The sequence below is a fragment of the Aphis gossypii genome, chromosome 2 (assembly GCF_020184175.1).
Source record: "Aphis gossypii isolate Hap1 chromosome 2, ASM2018417v2, whole genome shotgun sequence".
Classification (NCBI taxonomy): Eukaryota; Metazoa; Arthropoda; class Insecta; order Hemiptera; family Aphididae; genus Aphis; species Aphis gossypii.
In genome coordinates, this window is record NC_065531.1 from 11,792,250 (window position 1) to 11,810,957 (window position 18,708).

Below are 18,708 nucleotides of genomic sequence, written 5' to 3' on the forward strand. Positions count from 1 at the left end.
GGATTATATATATATATGAATGTATGTATGTACATATGTATATAGATATGTATTATGTATGGATGTATATTGTATAATATATATACTTGCAGATAATTGAATTACACTTTTGCACTAGAAATATCATTACGGGGCGTAGTGCATTTCTGTGTAATGTACGTGCACACGGAGAACGATGACGGAGAGACAGACTTGCAGGTACCTAACGCGGCTATATTGTCGGGACAGTCGTCCTCCGCTGCAACCACCATCGCCGTCGCTAATTGACACGCGGCGCGCGTTAATTTTGTACGTCCTGCGGGCGGAGGTGGCCCAGCAAAAACCGCATATATCGATTTTCCGACGGCGGCGGCCCGAGGTCCGAGTGCCTGCTGCAGCGGCAGCATCAGCGACGAGCACATATTATATATATTATCATATAGACAGACGGTGTTTTTATTTTATTTCATTTTTTTTTCTTCTTCTTTACGGCAAACAGAGAGCGAGCGAGCGAGCGAGAGAGAGACGGAGACAGAGAAAAAGAAAGAAAATACTTCTCATTTTTTCCCATCCACATTTGCACAACCGCCGACTGCCACCGAGGCAATAACAATCAAACAAAACGAACGTATATAATATAATATAATAATATGTATGTATATATATACAACACATATACCACCCGCACGCGATCTCCGCCGCGGGTTTATTATACGGTTCCCGCGGGAGGACCACACCGCTCTTCTGGCACGCCACCGCCGCCGCAGCTAGTGTGGTGAGGGGCGCGCAGACGACGGCGCCGGCAACTTTTAGCAAGGGTACAATTATATTCCCGCAAAACTCTCACATAACCCATTCACGACGTTCGTCTCCCACCGAGGCTCGAGAAAAAGTACATAAAACACGATAACGACACACTTACAGTCGGTATAGTTGTACGTACCAGCTATGCGCCGCACTGTACACGTCTTTATATGTAAAATATTATAATCGGGTACGACAGACGCGCCTATACTACCGTGCAGTCTACACTGGTATCGTATATATATATATTATGTGATCTACCTGCAGCGGCGCAATTCGATAATAGGTAATATCATATATAACACGAAATGTCTACAAACAGTAAAACACGATAATGCGATCGCAATATACGCACGAACGGGCTTCGAACAGGTAACTGATGAGTTCAGATAAAACAAAATAATATGTAATACACTGCAGACTATTCAGATAAGATAGTATTTGGGAAAAAACCGATAATATATAATATTAATATTAATATCCATCATTTTTATGTCTAAAATAATTTTTTTTAAGTACAATCGGCAACGCCGCAAATGCATTTTGTGCGGAATCGAGTAATGCGGAATTGGGAATTACCGAATATAACCTAAACCTATAAAGTGATGGACTAATAACAGATATAGAGAAACAGAGATAGAGCTAGAGAGAGAGAGAGAGATGTTTGAGAGCCAACACTGTTAAACAAAGACAAAAGAGAGTTAGGTCAACGAGAGAGGGAAAAAGTTCAACGATAATGATAATGATATTTTTAATAAAATATTGCGTACACTTTAAGTCCAGTCATATGCGAAGGTATTGATCATCTCTTTCTATCACAATGTTAGCTTTTAGCGACCTTTAGCAAGGTACGGGGGTAGCGAATTCCATAAATTAATAATATTTTTATGAGCACAACCTTAAAACTGTACGTCGAATGTTCCACGATAAAATATCATGAACATATCGGTGATACTAAAAACATTATACTAAAGATGTTGGAATTTTATGTGCCATTGAAAAATCAGAAAAATTATTTTAATATATTGTCCAGAAATGAATAAAGTGATCTACGCCACTCTTCTTAAATATGTTGAGCAGTCTTCTTAATACCGTATTGTTAATACACCGTAAGTCCGTATGAGATTTATATTTATTATCTATTTGTATACTTTATGTTTTGATGTTCTCTCTTGGATTTTGGTTTGAATTAAGAATGGTATCATAATATGGCATTGTCTTTAATAAGTAAATCCAGATTTCATAAAAAGAATGAGTACCTTTGACTCGGATATATTATCAATGGAGTATTCTAGCTGTGCGCGTGGTGTGAGTATATGTCCGCTATACGTTGTGGTGACCGACCGTCGGAAGTCCCCTTGACTCCAACCACACATTCGTCACATTATTATTAATTTTATTTACTCTTCACTCTTGTGATAATATTTGATTTTCTCGACATGTATGTACTGAGACTGGAAAAGGTGATTAAAGTCGGTTTTCATGCGGACCATGGCTGCTGTAATTATTTCCGGTACACACACCACCGCCGGACTAACAATGCTCGGCGTCCCATTGACGACGATGATGCGACCGTTCCGCTTCCGACGACGACACGGCTCGTCGGTGGGTGGTACGCGTGAGGGGACGGTGTAAGGGTTGAGTGTGTAATGGGGGCAGTGGGAGGGGGCAGTCGTCGCCACGAAGACTTGCTTTCGTCAATAGTATTAAATGCATTACGGTGAAATGCTCTGAGGTAGTGTCACGCGACTTTCCATTCGGAATAATATTGTTACACAACGTATTATAGGTAGCAACTTACCATAATAATTATGATAATGAACAATGATTATATTATATTAATCGGATTCTATAAATTTCCCGCGAGTAAACAAACACGGGAAACACGAGGTATTGTAAACGTCGCACGTGCCAATGCGTACACTAAAATACGTAAACAATATAATATTATAAGTTATGACTTAATGTCATAATAAAATCAGTATTCGGACATTTTTCTCCTTGCCCAACAAACCGTAAGATAAGCGCTAATTTGAATATTTTTCATTCTTCATATTTTATAATTTAAAGTCAATACAGAAAGTAATACAAATTTTCAAATTTTGATATAAAATATGATTTTGTGTGCGGCGTGTGAAATACTAACATTATTTAGTATTTATAGCATCGATAAGAAGAAGCATAATATAGATCGAGAAATTTCTACTTAAAAGTACAATATATTATATTTACCGGAAAGCAGACTGTGGTTTGATCCCTCAGTAGAACTGACCGACTGCAAATCGTCGTCGTCGTCTTCGTCGTCATCGTCATCATCAACGGTGCACTCTTCCTCGTCGTCCTCATCTCCCTCGTCTTCATCGCTTTTCGTACTTCCAGACCCTGTGGACAAAGAATAATAAATTAAATAATATACATTGTATACATTAAACCGTTTATACGATTAAAATATTGTAACATAACCCAACGCAACCAAAAATAAAATCACCTAAACCCAAAATAATATCAATCACAATTATTAAGGTACATCTTAAAACTGTGGGAAAATGTATCCACTAAATACTGCGATCGTTTTATTTTAATTCAGGAGATATTATAGACTACATTTATCTTTTTTATTGTTTTTCAATTATGCTTTCACAAAAAAAAAAAAAAAAATTATAAATTCAAAAAGTAGCTAGGATAACAATATTATGTTTTATAATTATTTGTAAATTATGAGTAAAACTTTTTTAAATGATTAAAATTAAAATTAGTAATATATTTAAAATATAAACATATTATCCAAAACCCACGTCGATTTAAATAAATAAATAAAATATAATGTTTTAACACTTGTAACTAACATAATATTTTAACGTTATACTAATATACCTGTTTAATACTTTCAAAACTTTTAACCAGACTTGCTAGTGTTTACAAGAAAGTTCAGTATTGAATAATTAAAAATTCGTCTAAAACAACACGATTACTATATTAATTACTTTCTATTTTCTGTCGGTTACATAATATGTATTTTTTTGAAAATTATTAATTTAGATATACAAAAATAATCACCATCAACAGTTAATTATCCTGCTATTATTGTTTAATTTGGTACGTAAATACCTAATCAATTTTTTATTCAAACAACAAAATTATGACTAACAATTAAGTATACCGGATAACAATTAACATATTACATAACTGTTTTGTTAAAACTCACTGAGTAATTTTTCCGGGACATATAAAAGGGAGGGGGCTATAATAATACAATATGATTATAAACAGAGGTCGGCAGTATTCAGATTAAATAAGACGCAATAAGATTTTGTATTTAACAAACCAAACCTAAACTTAATGTTGTTAAAATCGCTCCATTAAACGCTCGCTTAAACATTATTCATCGTTAACTTTTTCCTCATAAAAAAGTTGTCGTTTCAAATGATATGTAGATAATAATATTACCTATAAACTATAATGCTATACATAATATTTATAATTATATACCTTGGTAAAATAACTTAAAAATTTGGTGAAAAAGAATAAAATGTCTATATAATTTGAATTTTTTTCCAATCCAATACTATTTTTGTATACATTAAATAACAGGTTCAAACATATATATTATATATCAAATGAACGCCAAATACAAGTACTAAATATTTTTTCCCACAGATACCAATTTTGTCAACTAGATTTAACTGAATAGTTCAAAAAATATCCATCAATCTCGTCAACAACTATTAAAATGTACCTATGTCAAATTAATTACAAAGATCTGTAATTATGGTTTAATTAATGATACTAAACTATATTTAAGACTCCCAGACATCAATTTTGGAAATAAGTCGTATAATAATTCATATTTACTATTTATGTTAAGTAAATAAAATTACATTTATTTTATATTAAAATTATGATTTGTGTACTAATAGTATTTTTTTGATAACATGCCTACTAATAAATTTTAGTTACCAATCATAGAATGCTAAATTAAATCCAAAATATTCAAGATCCACTCATTGGCATAAATGCGCATAACGATAACATATTATAAAAAATATTATTTGACCAATTACTAACCACCTGTTGATCATCAAGAATTCAGTTTTAATTCAGTTGATGTTATATAATTTACTCGTAATGTACAGATTCGAATCGAAATCAAATCACAATATTTCGCTTATACCTGACGTATGTCATTTTATCATTAACTATTGTCCTTGATGACATCAACGAAAATTATGTAAAAAAAAAAAAACAATAAATATTTCTGGCGAATAATTGATTTTTGTTTACCCATATTATGATCTCTTTATACTTTATAGTATACGTATAGCGTTGATGAAACACTCGCGTTCATACACATTATTTTTATAGGTACGAAAAAATTCATCAGCCTCATAAACCATAATTTTTCGGTTTGGTAAAGTGTAAAGTCTTGGGAAAACAACACTGAATTTCGATACCTATAAAGTAGGTGTATATATATATATATATATAATATATATATATACAATATACAATACATCCACAATATAAATTATCGCTTGTTTCCCGCCGGACTTATCAATTAAACGGCGGTCGCTCGTACCCGCAGGTTATTAGATCTGTCCCCCCCCTCAACTCTCACCGTTCATCCTCGCCGATTTACCGCCGTCCAGGTCATCGGTCTATCGGTCCCCCGACAATATCGACGGAGGCTGCTGCGTCGATATCCCGGAGAGGGTTTAATCCCCCCCTCCTCGTCGAACCCTGCAGTGAAACAAGTCTGTGTATGTGTGTCTATATATATATATACGAATATTCAGTATACATGGTGCACCGTTTGTCCTCGTACAGCCTACTACAATATATAGGCACTCTATTACTCACCTCTTGCTTATACTTTAAAACTAGCATGGCCGCTCGCATACATAATATGAATTCATAATTAATCTTTATTTAAAATATTAACATAAATTAGCTCTATGAATTGGTTATCTCGGCCGATTTTCCAAACAGTGAACACGAAAACGATTTACGATTTAAATTTTTCATTTCAAGTTTAAGGAAATAAAAAACGTACGGCCGACTGTTAAAAATATATAATTAACACAATAATATATTATTATATGTTAATTACAAAATATAAATAAATATTTATATATGATATTCATTGCGCGGACAAACAGCGCTGCGCGAGACAATGAAGCATTCTGTTTGTATAGTATGAGATTATAACAACGTAATGCCGATATTTGTGCTATGCCGTTGCTATAAGTATAAAAAATAATAACACGGTTTAGCGTGGTATATAATATGATCATTTATGTATAGGTATTTGCCACAAATAACGGCATTTCCGATAATTTAATTTCATACACCCCACTGCGACTGTGCGATAGTGGACGGGTTTGATCGGTCGGTCACGCGTTCTTCGTCGGATCGCTCTTACTCAAACAATATATACGTAATGATAATAATAATAATGTGTGCACTGCAAACGGTGTTGTACGACGTATATACGGAAAATTGCAGTCGCAGACGACCCGATGGCCAATACAAGGAATCCGCCGCCAGTAATTGCATACCGAAACGCTGCACTGCAACTAGTGCATGCGGTGCAGATTTTATTATTTTTTTTTCTACGATATTATTGTACATCGAAGGAGGGATGACGACGATGATAATGACGATAATAATAACAGTGAACACTATCATTTGCGCCAGAATGTCACTACCATTATATTGTCCGATTACTCGAATTATTGTGATTGTATATATATATATCGGTTAATATTATTGCATTTCGCATTGCTGTCGCTGTATAGTATCGCGAGGTATATATAGTAAACCACAGCCATCTGTCGTGCATGCACTTTGCACGTGTACTGCATGCACTTTGTCGCAGCGGAGATGGACGAAAAACGAAAACGACGAAGAGCTGAGAAAAAAAAACCCCACGTTAATAATTCATTATTACCGAGGGTTACGATAACATCAAATGATAGCATTCTATACGTATTCGTACTAAAGCAAATATTCGCCTACTGCAGACGACGCCGCGACGGTCGTGGATCACGCGAATTTTTTTTTCCATTCCGATCAAACGGTATTGCGAAATGTTTTATTTTTTACTATAAAAAGGGTCGCATGATAATGTACCTATATAAGTATGATGTTTTATTTATTTTATAAAGCTCTTAATGACAACGAAAAAACGAAATCATTACCTACAGCAAATTAATTAAAATTGTTTGTGCAGCTTGTAAAAGTAACTCTGTGTTGGCGTATGTTAGTGTCTGTAAATCGTACACGTACATGTTACTATTTGCAATATATTCATAGTATATATTATATTTTTTCCCTTTATCAATTTATAATATTCATGATTGTATGTCTTATTAATTTGTTTGGATTCATTTGAATTTTTACAACCTACCGTAAAAAATTCAAATGTTTCGTTTTAAAAATAATTTGAATACACATATAAGTACTATGTAATTCGTTGTTATGTAACATCATTGTCATGAGTTAATGACAATTAATTATATTGTACTTAAACAATATAATATATTTTAGTAAAATAACCATTCTTTTCTGCAAGGTACTGTTTTGAGCATATATACATATCAATAGAATTGTACATAAAATTATACACAAACAAAGTGCAAGTTTAAAATATACATACCTTATGTTTTACACAATGTGATGTAGTGAATTAACAAAATACATCCTATTAAAATACTTTTGTTTGTTAAGCGTAGTGTACCGTCAGTACTGATAAACATATTTGTAAAGTAAAATTGTAAATCGATAAAACTTTCATTAAGTTTTTTCCCGAAATGTAATTATTGTTGTTCAAAACAAAATTTAGTTAATTTAAAGTTCTAAAACTCTTTAAAAATAGGTTAATTCCTAATTTTAATTATTTTTTAAACTACTAAAAAATTCAAACGATGGCCAATATATTTTTACAAAATCATCAATAGTAATATGCCTGGTTCAATAAAAACCTTCTAAAAGGTGTGTTTCTATTTTAAGCAAAATTTATATAGTAATTTACTAGCTAAAAAATGTACCTACTATTTTCTACAAACGCTGGGAATCTCTCTAGTTGCTACTCTCTTTGTACCCTGCGTGGGTTGCATAATTTTACATAATATGAATCCTGAGAAACGTATGTTGTACTGCCACGGATATTGGTTAAAGTATTAAAATTATTCTTTACATATATTATCATAGGGTTGTACATAGATTTGATTATATTCAACATTTTTCAGAATTAGTTTGATGTTTTACAAGTATAACGATGTATTATCTTAAGAATAAATAGCAATATTAGCATGCATAACTCAAAGACCAAAGTCTACTAACAATAATTTTCAGCTGTTATGCGATCACTCAAATGTAGTCACCACTCACTAGTCATGCAATATATTATTATTATTTACGTACAACAAGCAAATATGTTTAGAATGCATAATCTTGGCTTACGCAAACAACGTCTCTGTTATTAAAAAAAATTTACTCATCTCTACCAGATGATATTCAGTTATGCAATTAGTTTTTTTTGACATACTTTAATAAGCTGTACAAGTATACAATGTATTGTCATTTGTAGTCATTTAATTTATACATATTCATACTGTATTTTTTATAAATTTCACGGTCAATTTCAAATTTCACAAACAAAAAAAATAATTAGTTACGTTATTTTCATATAAATTTAATCAAATCACAGCAACTCTGTATAAAATATACAATTTTAAATGATGTATATAATCACGTTTGATAACTATACGAGTAGCTCTTCTAATTTGTTCACACTTGCAGTTGATTATGTTTTAAGTCAATTCTTATCATGAAAAAAAAATAACAATCATTCACCGTGATCAATGTTACTCGTTTCACGTTTGTATTACAAACATATTTAACAGCAATACTATAACATAATATTAATAATATCATATAATTATATTGTGTACGAATATGCACGAAGCACTGTTGATCCGGTATTTTCAGTAACATCGACAACGAGATTATGAAACACAACCTTCCTTTTATTCTGGAAAAAATCTACCAGTATTAAAATACGGCGCTCTTTTTTTATTAAAATCATTTTTTCAAACGTAAGTCGCGGGTGGTGTTCATACAAGCCGAATACCTATACACTCGGAGCATAAATATAAACGAATGGCGTCCATAACACATCCGTATACTTGCACACGAAGGCTTGGTGATAAAATATTTAATGATCGATGAGAATAACACATATCAATCAAATAATGCTAGATCGGACACTTCGGGCTACGACGTCGGTGCTTATATAGGTGGGGTATACGGCATACAAACTGTCGGCGACCATGACGTATATGTAGGTCCTAATCACGCAACCCGCCTGTCGCCGACCGACGCGTACTTGTGAATAAACGTACGTAATTTGCTGCAGTAAACCGTACAAAATATATATAGGTAGGTAGAATATTATATTATCAGAAATATCGGCGCGTGCATAATCCACTAATTCCGGTGCATAGGCTTTGCGCTAACTGTAATTTATAGTAAATAAATCTTGTAATACGTACGTTTACTCTATATAAGTGTTTCGTTTCCAGTCGTACGCGCGTACATCCGTGTAAACAACGTGTAAATCAATCCCCGCGTTCGTATTTCCCGTGACTAAATGTATATGGATAATATATTTAGTACAAGAATGTATATAGTTTTGCGTTACAGTCAACATAATAATATACACCTATCTTGTGTATAATACACAGTAAACAGATTTACAGATTGTGTCACCGTTAACAAAGTAGTTTTTATTAAATATGATTTCCGAAAAATTATTACACTATATTCGGGAAACGCATTCCTCATTACCCAAGTTTTTATTTAATGTCCGAGACGATTTGAAGCTTAGACGCAAAGCTAGTCGACGATTATAATAAAAGTCGAAGTTGGTCAGCGGTCATGCGCATTGGAGGACACTCATAGTATCGTCGGTCAGCCATCGACGTTCGTACAGCGTATTATAGCATCATAAAGTAATACCGTAGACATGAAAACGGTATGTGGAGGATATACGCTTAAATACCTTGTGGGGTGTGGGCAGACATAATGTGAGTAAAGTCCAAAATAACGCTTTTTAAAAAGAAACGGTATGATCTATATTCGAGGCTAGATTATGAAATTAATATTATATCATTTTCAATGAACGCGTTGAGTTAAACAATTATTATTTTATAGGTAATATAATATGAGAAACTGTGGTAGGTAGTAAAAATGGTCATCATACTTGGGGCAATGATCATCATCGTTTAAAGGCGTATATATTTTTGAGGGCTACATTTAATCAGCAGCATGACTTACAGCTACGACCAAAGTCTGCGCATGCCTCTACGCCTAGGTTATATTAGGTTATATACGCCTATACGCGATGTATACGGTACCCGCTATCGTTGTGTTTAGTGCGATTAGTCGGTTGCTGCACGTACGCGGGGCTCGATACATATAATTGGTTTCGAATCTCTACCAGGTCGCTGACCACCATTGCTAGCTCGGCTAAAGCACGGCAACAGATATTGAACGTCCGTCAGAGTCGCGTTTAAGAGATATCACTCTTTTAAATCGTCAGTTTTTCGCCAACACGACGAAAACCGATATCGTATACCGAGGACGATTTTACGACCGCGTTTTCGCGTAGGTATATAAATTACATTTCTCGCATAAATATACGCGTGCGCGCGCACACACACACACACTGGCCCTTACAAGACGCGCATATAACAACTCGTATAGAGCATCGCGCTGTGGGAAAGAAGTGCTCCCGGGAGTAGTTTTAAAATGCAAACTTGCCGGTACGTCCCATGAGACGTTCGACGCCTTCGGGCGTTCAGCCGGTAAACAAAAGCCATGTGCACGCGAGATAACAACAATAACGTGCTATATATATATGTATATATACATGTACAGACACGCGCGCATATATATATATAGTTGTACTTACATACCTATGTGTATATATGTTTATATATGTGTGTGTATGTGTGTGTGTGTGCGGGCGCTCGTATATATATATTTATATGCTGTGCACGAGCGGGAGAAAGACTATAAGGAAGACGGCCGTGCGGCGGGTGGGAGAGGTAAGCAGGTACCTCTGGGAGGCGACAGTATGATGTGCGCTCTCCTACCCGCCGCCGCCGCCGCCGTCGGTCGCGGGGTTGCACACGCGTATCCCCCGTAGACCAATATGTCAGCGAGCTACCGTTTTCCGAAGGTTACCTCTATACGCGAACGGCACCCCGGAGGCCGTTCGACGACCACCCCTCCCCATAACGCCGCCACACCGCAATCCGACTTTATACCGCCCGACGCACTGCGGTCTCGTGTACGCGTACATTATATACGTACACGCCCGTCGGAAATACGTGTGTAATACGACGTCGTGTTATTGTCAGGTACCGATAAACGCGGCCGTCGATGTCGAGTCGTCGTAGTCGTATATCATAATAATATTGTAGGTATATACCACTGTACGCGGCTGCGAGCCGAAATCGCGGAAAGAAAAAACCAACCGGTTGCCCCGACCGAATCGCACGCGACCAGGACAGTGTCGCTGGCCGGCCCGCGCGTGCGCTCGGCAGGTACCTACACCGCTCGTTTAACGATGCAGTGGCGCATAAGAGCAGACGTCTCGGTCGCACATGCATGAAGCGCGCGTCCGACCCTTGCCGCCGGCAAAGGCACCACCGGTGGACGAGCGCACGGGGAGGGTGAGACCCGGTGTGCAGACGGTGCAGTGTGCGTGTGTGCATGTAGGACTCATCAATTCTCCTAGTGGTTTCAAGAGTGGTGGGCCGTTGGGGGGGCGAGAGAGTGACAAGCAGCGGGTTTTGCGTAGGTGCTCGCGCACGTGCGTGTGTGTACTAGTAAACGCGCGTGTATATACGTGTATATATGTGCGTGTATGTGTGTGTTCGAGTAAGGTGTGTGTGTGTGTGTGTATAGGACGAGTGGGTTAGAGAGGGGTTTAGTGACGGCGGCGGTGCTGATGGCGGTGAAGAGGGGAGCGAAAGCGCGAGCGTTACTCTGGGGAAATTGCTGCGCCTCGCTAAGCCACTCTGATGGAGTTGCCGGCAATCCCAGGTGGCCGGCGGCCTCTCGGCTTATCTACCCGCCCCCACTACCCCTTTCGCTACCCGAGACCGACCTCCACCGCCGCCGCCGCCGCCACCACCGGAACTCTGAATTCGCACCGGTCGAACTCGAGCCCAGCCCGCCCTCGCCCGAACACTCGTCCCCCGACGCCGCCGCGCGCCCTCACCCCCCCGCCACACGCCGCGACTGGCCCGACTCTCCACCGTCAGCACCACCGCCGTCTACGTCACTCGAGAGGATATCTGCCGCCAGCGGAAGCTCGACGCTTTTATTTTTTTTCAGACGCCACCACCGCCCAACTAGGGGTTTATCATAACAACGTCGAGTGCATGCGAAACGAGTTGATTCCCCGACATCGACTAATTGAAAACCGCGCATACCATATATGTATACATTTTACCTGTACTGTGGTATACGCATATAATAAATAATATGTGTTTCAAGTGCGTGTGCGTGTGTGTGGTCTGTGGAGATTTCGTTTCCTTCTATTGTGACTTTAAGATAAAATTCGTACACTTATAATACGGGTCCGTGGTAAAGTATACGTATTATACTACACAAAGCAGTAAACAGTTTTATGATATTTTATGTATGCGTTCCAGTTAATTATAAATATACTCATTATACTTGTACAACGCTACTGAAACTCAATAAGGGTACCAGCTGATAACATTATATACGTGTATTGTGTATATATTTTCAAACGTACGTAATGCAGTACTTCAACGTTCTCGTTATGTGAACGTCTGACGAAATTCAAATGCTGATTTGTAATTGAGTTTATTCGCGAAGAAAATATAGTGAATGATATCAGACTATTAATAGATTGCGATAACTCTAAAATTAAATGTTATCATCTTAACCAAATAAAATATAGATTATATAAGTTTTATAAATTCGTCATGTCCCATGTACTATTTACAATATAGTAAATTCTAAAATAGAAATTTCACCAATGAAAAACTTTAAAATCGTCCCAAATTGTTATTCCATTTTTATTCGATTAAATATTTCTATATTTTACTATGCTTCTTTTCTATATATGATTTTTAAGGATAAATCGTTTATTCTTGTATCTATTTTAATATTAAGCTTTACTTCAATAATAAGTACCTATATATTATATATAGGTTATGTTTAAAATCAAAGTTTTATGTCCATTTTTTTATTTTAAATAAATGCATGTTATTAATTTCGTCGTCTTAAGTTTATCATAGTCATATTATCACCCTACGATAATATTTGATATTATCCTTAGGTAGTTTTCGTATTTACTCTTCTTCTAAAACTAACATTAGCATTAACTTTGCCTGCTACTTTGACTACATAACACACTATTAAATATTTTCATCTGTATTTGCTTCGAAACTTTCTTAAGAGATAATTTATCTCGTACCTTCATGCATTTATACGTGACCTATATTAACGTCCATTCCATATATTTTATAGTATTGATCTTAAATAGTTTTTATATAGTCTTTAAGCAGCTATTTGAAATATTTAATTAATTATATTACTTTATCGTAATTTCTGTCATTACTAGAAACTCGGACAAAAGCCAATGTGAAGCTGGTATAGTGCTGGTATAGCTATTATAAAAACTATTTAATTATAATATGTAATATAATAAATATAGATAGTTCATTCATTTTAATAACAATGTTTTATATATTTAAAAAAATAAAAACTATTAATAAGTATATTCCAATTTTTCCGTTAAAAATAAAAATTATTACCGTACGAACTATTATATTTCATCAGTTACCTAAAATTGCTTTTAGTTGTGTTATTAAACTATATTATTATATTATTATATACTATTTCACCTTATTTATACTAATTCACTTACGAGCGTATAATCATACTTTGATGTATTACAAACCATTTTTATAAAATACCCAGATCCTTAACCCGTGAAAGTAGTGTACCTAAATTGCCTAATCAAAGCGCCGCGTCAGTATAATTGTATTATTATTAAAATACGTCAGCATAATATTTTATTGGAAATTAGCATTTATCTTACTGTTATGCTATAATGTAACATGATAAGAAAGTAAACGAAACGCGATTCACTTTATTAAAAAATAGTTCAAAATTATTTTTTTAATAATTTAGATTTCAGAAACATAAACAAATATCGAACCACCAATCTTAAACAATAAAATATCAAAGCAATATAATAAAATAATTTGTTAAATCATGCAACATACAATATACATATAAATACTTAAATTAATTTAAATCTAATTGTAATATTGTTCCAAATTCAAATTCATTTTTATAATAATGCTTCACTGTGCAAAACTCATTTTTTAACACTCTTAACCATTATTTAATTTATTTAAATAACTCTATATTTAGTGTTTATAATAAAGTACCGAAATCGTCAAGAAAAAAATTGTATTTAAATATTACTAACCTTAATTATATAATGATAATAATTAAAAATGTTATGAAATATGTTTCATATAATATGATAACCTATAATACGTGTGTATTTTTACGTTAGTGAAGTGTGATATATTTAACGGCAAAGAATGAAATCATAGTATAATTTCTGTAGTAATATCTGTTTAAAACTGCATGGAGTGTTAAAATTCAAAATAAATAAATATTGAAACAAAAATAATATTTATCACAAATATTTTTTTATAAAATATATAGATTTAATTTGAAATATAATTAATATAATATAATATAATCTGATAGTTAATTCCCCAAAAAACTGATATATATTTAAAATAAAATTATAAAAAGACCATTGTAATGTATTACAAGAAAATATTTCTGATATTTGATTAATTTGCCAATGGTTGTGGAATCAGTAAGCAGCAGTCGAAAAATACTTATAACATTTTGATTTATGAAAATGTACAAGATTATTTTATGAGCAAACACAATTAAACAAGAATAACAACAAAAATCGTTTATCAGAAAACAGCTGACACGACGGCAATGGGTCCTACTAGCTTCAACCCGTTCAGGCATAAAAAACTACTGTTGCGGAATAAGCGGGGTCGTCTCGCTTAACTTTCCTCTCCCCCCCCCCTTGCTATAAATTATGTGTAGATAAATTTTTTTCTTGTAAAGCCAAAAAAACTAAAAAGGATTTTAAGGCCACCGATTGCCATAATGCTTTATTATTAAAGATAAATAAACTGCTTCTACTAGGCACATATATACAATTATTTTAACTTTAATTATTTTTAAAAATATGTATCAATGTACCACATAATTCAGTCCATAAAATATACAGAAACATAAACTATTTTATAATTTTCAGCAGAATCTCTATCCATCATTATATTATAAAGTATGTACACTTAAAAATGCATACAATATTTTACTGTATACCTATACTTAAGAACTTAAAATACTTAACACGCGTGTGTTATATTTTTTTTTAAACACTCTGAATTCATTTTTTTTAATACGCTGTATAGATATACTACCGTAGCACTGTTTATTGTCAACTATATAATATTTATATTTACCTATAACTTTTTGAAAATATTTATAACTTTTATGAGAAGGCAAAGGTTTTATATTTTATTGGTATAATAATCATTATGATTTACAACAAAAAATATGTCAATGTAGTTAAATATTGTTTTTATTATTTAATTTTTAGATTGAACAACTAAATAACCCAGGGATCTAAAGTCAAACGAAACTAATACTATTTAACATCCGTGTATAAAGAAAAACGTTTATAACAACCACACAAATATATATTTAAAACCGTAATAGATTTCATGATGAAAGGGGTGAAGAAGGCATAAAACTTGTTTTTCGAGTCTGTGGGATGCAATTAATCAGGCGCCGAAAGCGGGGCACTATGCCCCCGGGGGATACCACAAGGCGCATACCTAATATTGACTTGCCCGCCGCCAAGTCGTTTTACACTGCTGCTGTATGTGCCGTAAGGGTACCCGAGAAAAAGAGAAAACGCGCACAAGAAAAACTCTGATTAGTCGGCAAACCCCTCGAGAACCATAACCCCCTCGCATAAAAGGTAAGTTTCTCTACCCCGCGACGCCGTCCCGGTGTTTTTTCCCTCTTTTTCTTCTTATCTCTTCGTTCTGTAATTGAAATGGCATCTTTCTCTGTCTTCTCCCTCTCCCTCACTATCACTCTTACTTCCTTTCTCTCACTACTGACACTCGGTTTATCTCTCTTTCGGTCTTTTTCTACCACTCTATCTCTGCCACTCCTTTTATATATATTATACATATACATCATTCAGAGATAATATTACACCAAGTCTGGGTTTATATACACATATTTCCCCTCCCGTAATAAACGATAGAAAAAATATTATGAAAATCGTTTAAATGGAATTTTAATGGATATATATTTTTTACTGTACCTTAATTTAACCTTTATAACATATACCTGTAAAACAAAAATAACCATGAAAAGAAAAAGAAAGAGAGAGTGAAGGAGTACGTACAAAATAAATTATAGATAGAGAACTATAGTGAAAGAGTGTGAGCTGTACAGTAAATAGCTGAAAGAGCATCGGATGGACAGACTACAAAATATAATAAGTGGGGAGAGACGGGAAAGAAAGAGATAGTCTGGGAGTTCGTGCGTGATGAGTAAGGGGGTTCGGCATTGATAGCGGGATACGTGGAAGGACGGGAAGAACAAACCGTTCCCATTGGCATAATGAAACACGTATATGAACCGTGGAAATACCGCGTGAAAAGCGGCCAATTTAGTTGAAATGCAACCTCGCGTCGTCGTGCCGGGCTCACGGCGGACGTGGCCTGTAGTAGTGGAAATTGCAAAAGGGGTTTTCCTGCACCTCGTTTCTTCGTTACGGCCGGGCCCTAGGGACACCAAAAATCCCCCTAGCACCTGCGGGAGTGACTCGAAAATCCTGGGATTTTATTCACATATATGTTCTGTTGGGACGAAAACCTATATACATGTATATATAAAGTATACTTGTATATATACCTATGACCTACCAGCGAAAATAGAAGATAAAACGACGTGTGCGCGTGTATGTGTGTGCATACGTTTATATTATACACGAGAAGCTAAAAAGAGTGTGAAAAATCGATGTTTTTATGATTTTTGTTTAGTTTCTTATTTTACTCGTAGGTTTTTGTTTTTACTCACCTGTAGGAGATAACGGTGGCATGAGATCTTCGTCGTCGAGTACATCTTCCGCGTCAAGATTTCCATCTAAAATACACATATTATAATATATAAATGTAATATATATATGTTACGTCTGTTATAAATATGACAATATATTATAACAAGAGTAAGAGTAATAATGGAAAAGCGTCAGAAAATAGTCTTATCTAATACATGACTATATATTACGTTTCCGCCAGCCATCTGACATAAATAATATATATGCATACATAAATATTGATAATTATAAACATACATTATTTTAAATTCACTCCTACTCTATTTAAAAAAAATTATTAAAATCTAAATAATTTTTAGTGTTATTTTTTTATTTCATTGTAATGTATAATATTAAACAAAAAAAAATGTGGTCAGCCGTCTTATCGAAATAAGTTATTAAAATAGTCATTATTCAACACCAAACACCTACATGCACACTAGATAAAAACATAAATATGATAATTTAAATGAATACCTACTTAAAATTTTATAGAAAACGAAAAAATAAATTTAATATAATAATTAAAATAAAATCATTTAAGAATGATAATTCTTTTTTTAATAATTATTTTAAATATGAATGAACTCATTTTGAAAATAACTGACAAAACTAATAAGCTGTTAACTTGATCAACTGTCAGCCGAACCAATAGGTACTTTCCAACCTTTTATTATTGTCTTTATAATATTATAATATTCTAATATCAATTACTACGTATTATTATTTAACCTATACATGTTTATATAAAAGGTAAATATTTTTATTATCATTATTCAAATGTTTATATATCCATATTTACTATTGAATATTATTTTACATTATTGATTATACAAATAGTCACATAGATACTTTTAATAACATAGGTTAGGTATATAACTAGTTACAAACATATAATTATTTTTAATTTATTTTATTTTATTAAATTCGATATTTTTATAACCCCATATTTAAAATAAAACTAATGCATTTAGCTGCATAATATTACACACATCTTTGTCAATTATATAATATTTATATTTAAAAAAAAATCATATATTTGTACAAACAGGATCATTCACAAACAAGAGCTAAAATTTAAAACATAGTATCTATTAAAGTTGTAATTATGAGTAGTAAATATTATTAATTATATACTCCTAATTAGTAATTAAAACTAAAATATTCTTATTCAAAACTCTTAAAATTTAAAAAAGACTATGTATAGTAGGCACATACTATTATATATTTCGATTCAATTAAATGTCAACTTAACATTTTCTATAAAGTGGTATTCTTACCATGTCTTCAAAATACTATAATTTAAAGTATAAGTGATTTTATGACTGCTTAAAGGTCATCAAAATATACATTAGATACACAATATACATTATTTATGGTGTATTTTGCTCAAATATATACGAAAAATGAATAAAAATATAATCATTGAACATAACACTATAACACGAATGAATTTTAAAATTTCAATTTATTTGCAGTTGATCGCATAATATTTTAATTATATGCATATTACGTCATGTTAAATATTTATTCTGATGTTATTGTTTCCTATTCTCGTGGAGTAACACTATTATTGGGTAAGCCTTAAATGCACTGACCTCGTTTAATGTATTAATTAGGTCATTATTATTATAGCTGTAAACGAATGAATG

The 18,708-nt window shown here is 33.6% G+C and overlaps 1 protein-coding gene across 2 annotated transcripts in view; it reads right to left on the minus strand.

Moving 5' to 3' along the window:
* The window catches only part of LOC114126172 (zinc finger protein 521), a 113,485-nt gene that overhangs the window by 81,213 nt on the left and 13,564 nt on the right, over positions 1-18,708 (minus strand). For both annotated transcript variants that reach the window (XM_050199676.1, XM_050199675.1), the window contains exons 2-3: positions 17,038-17,103; positions 3,016-3,165 (exon numbers count right to left, since the gene is read on the minus strand). In XM_050199676.1, coding sequence (XP_050055633.1) covers positions 3,016-3,165; positions 17,038-17,059 — 172 coding nt within the window. In that variant the 5' untranslated portion in view covers positions 17,060-17,103. The remainder of the gene's footprint in view (positions 1-3,015; positions 3,166-17,037; positions 17,104-18,708) is intronic.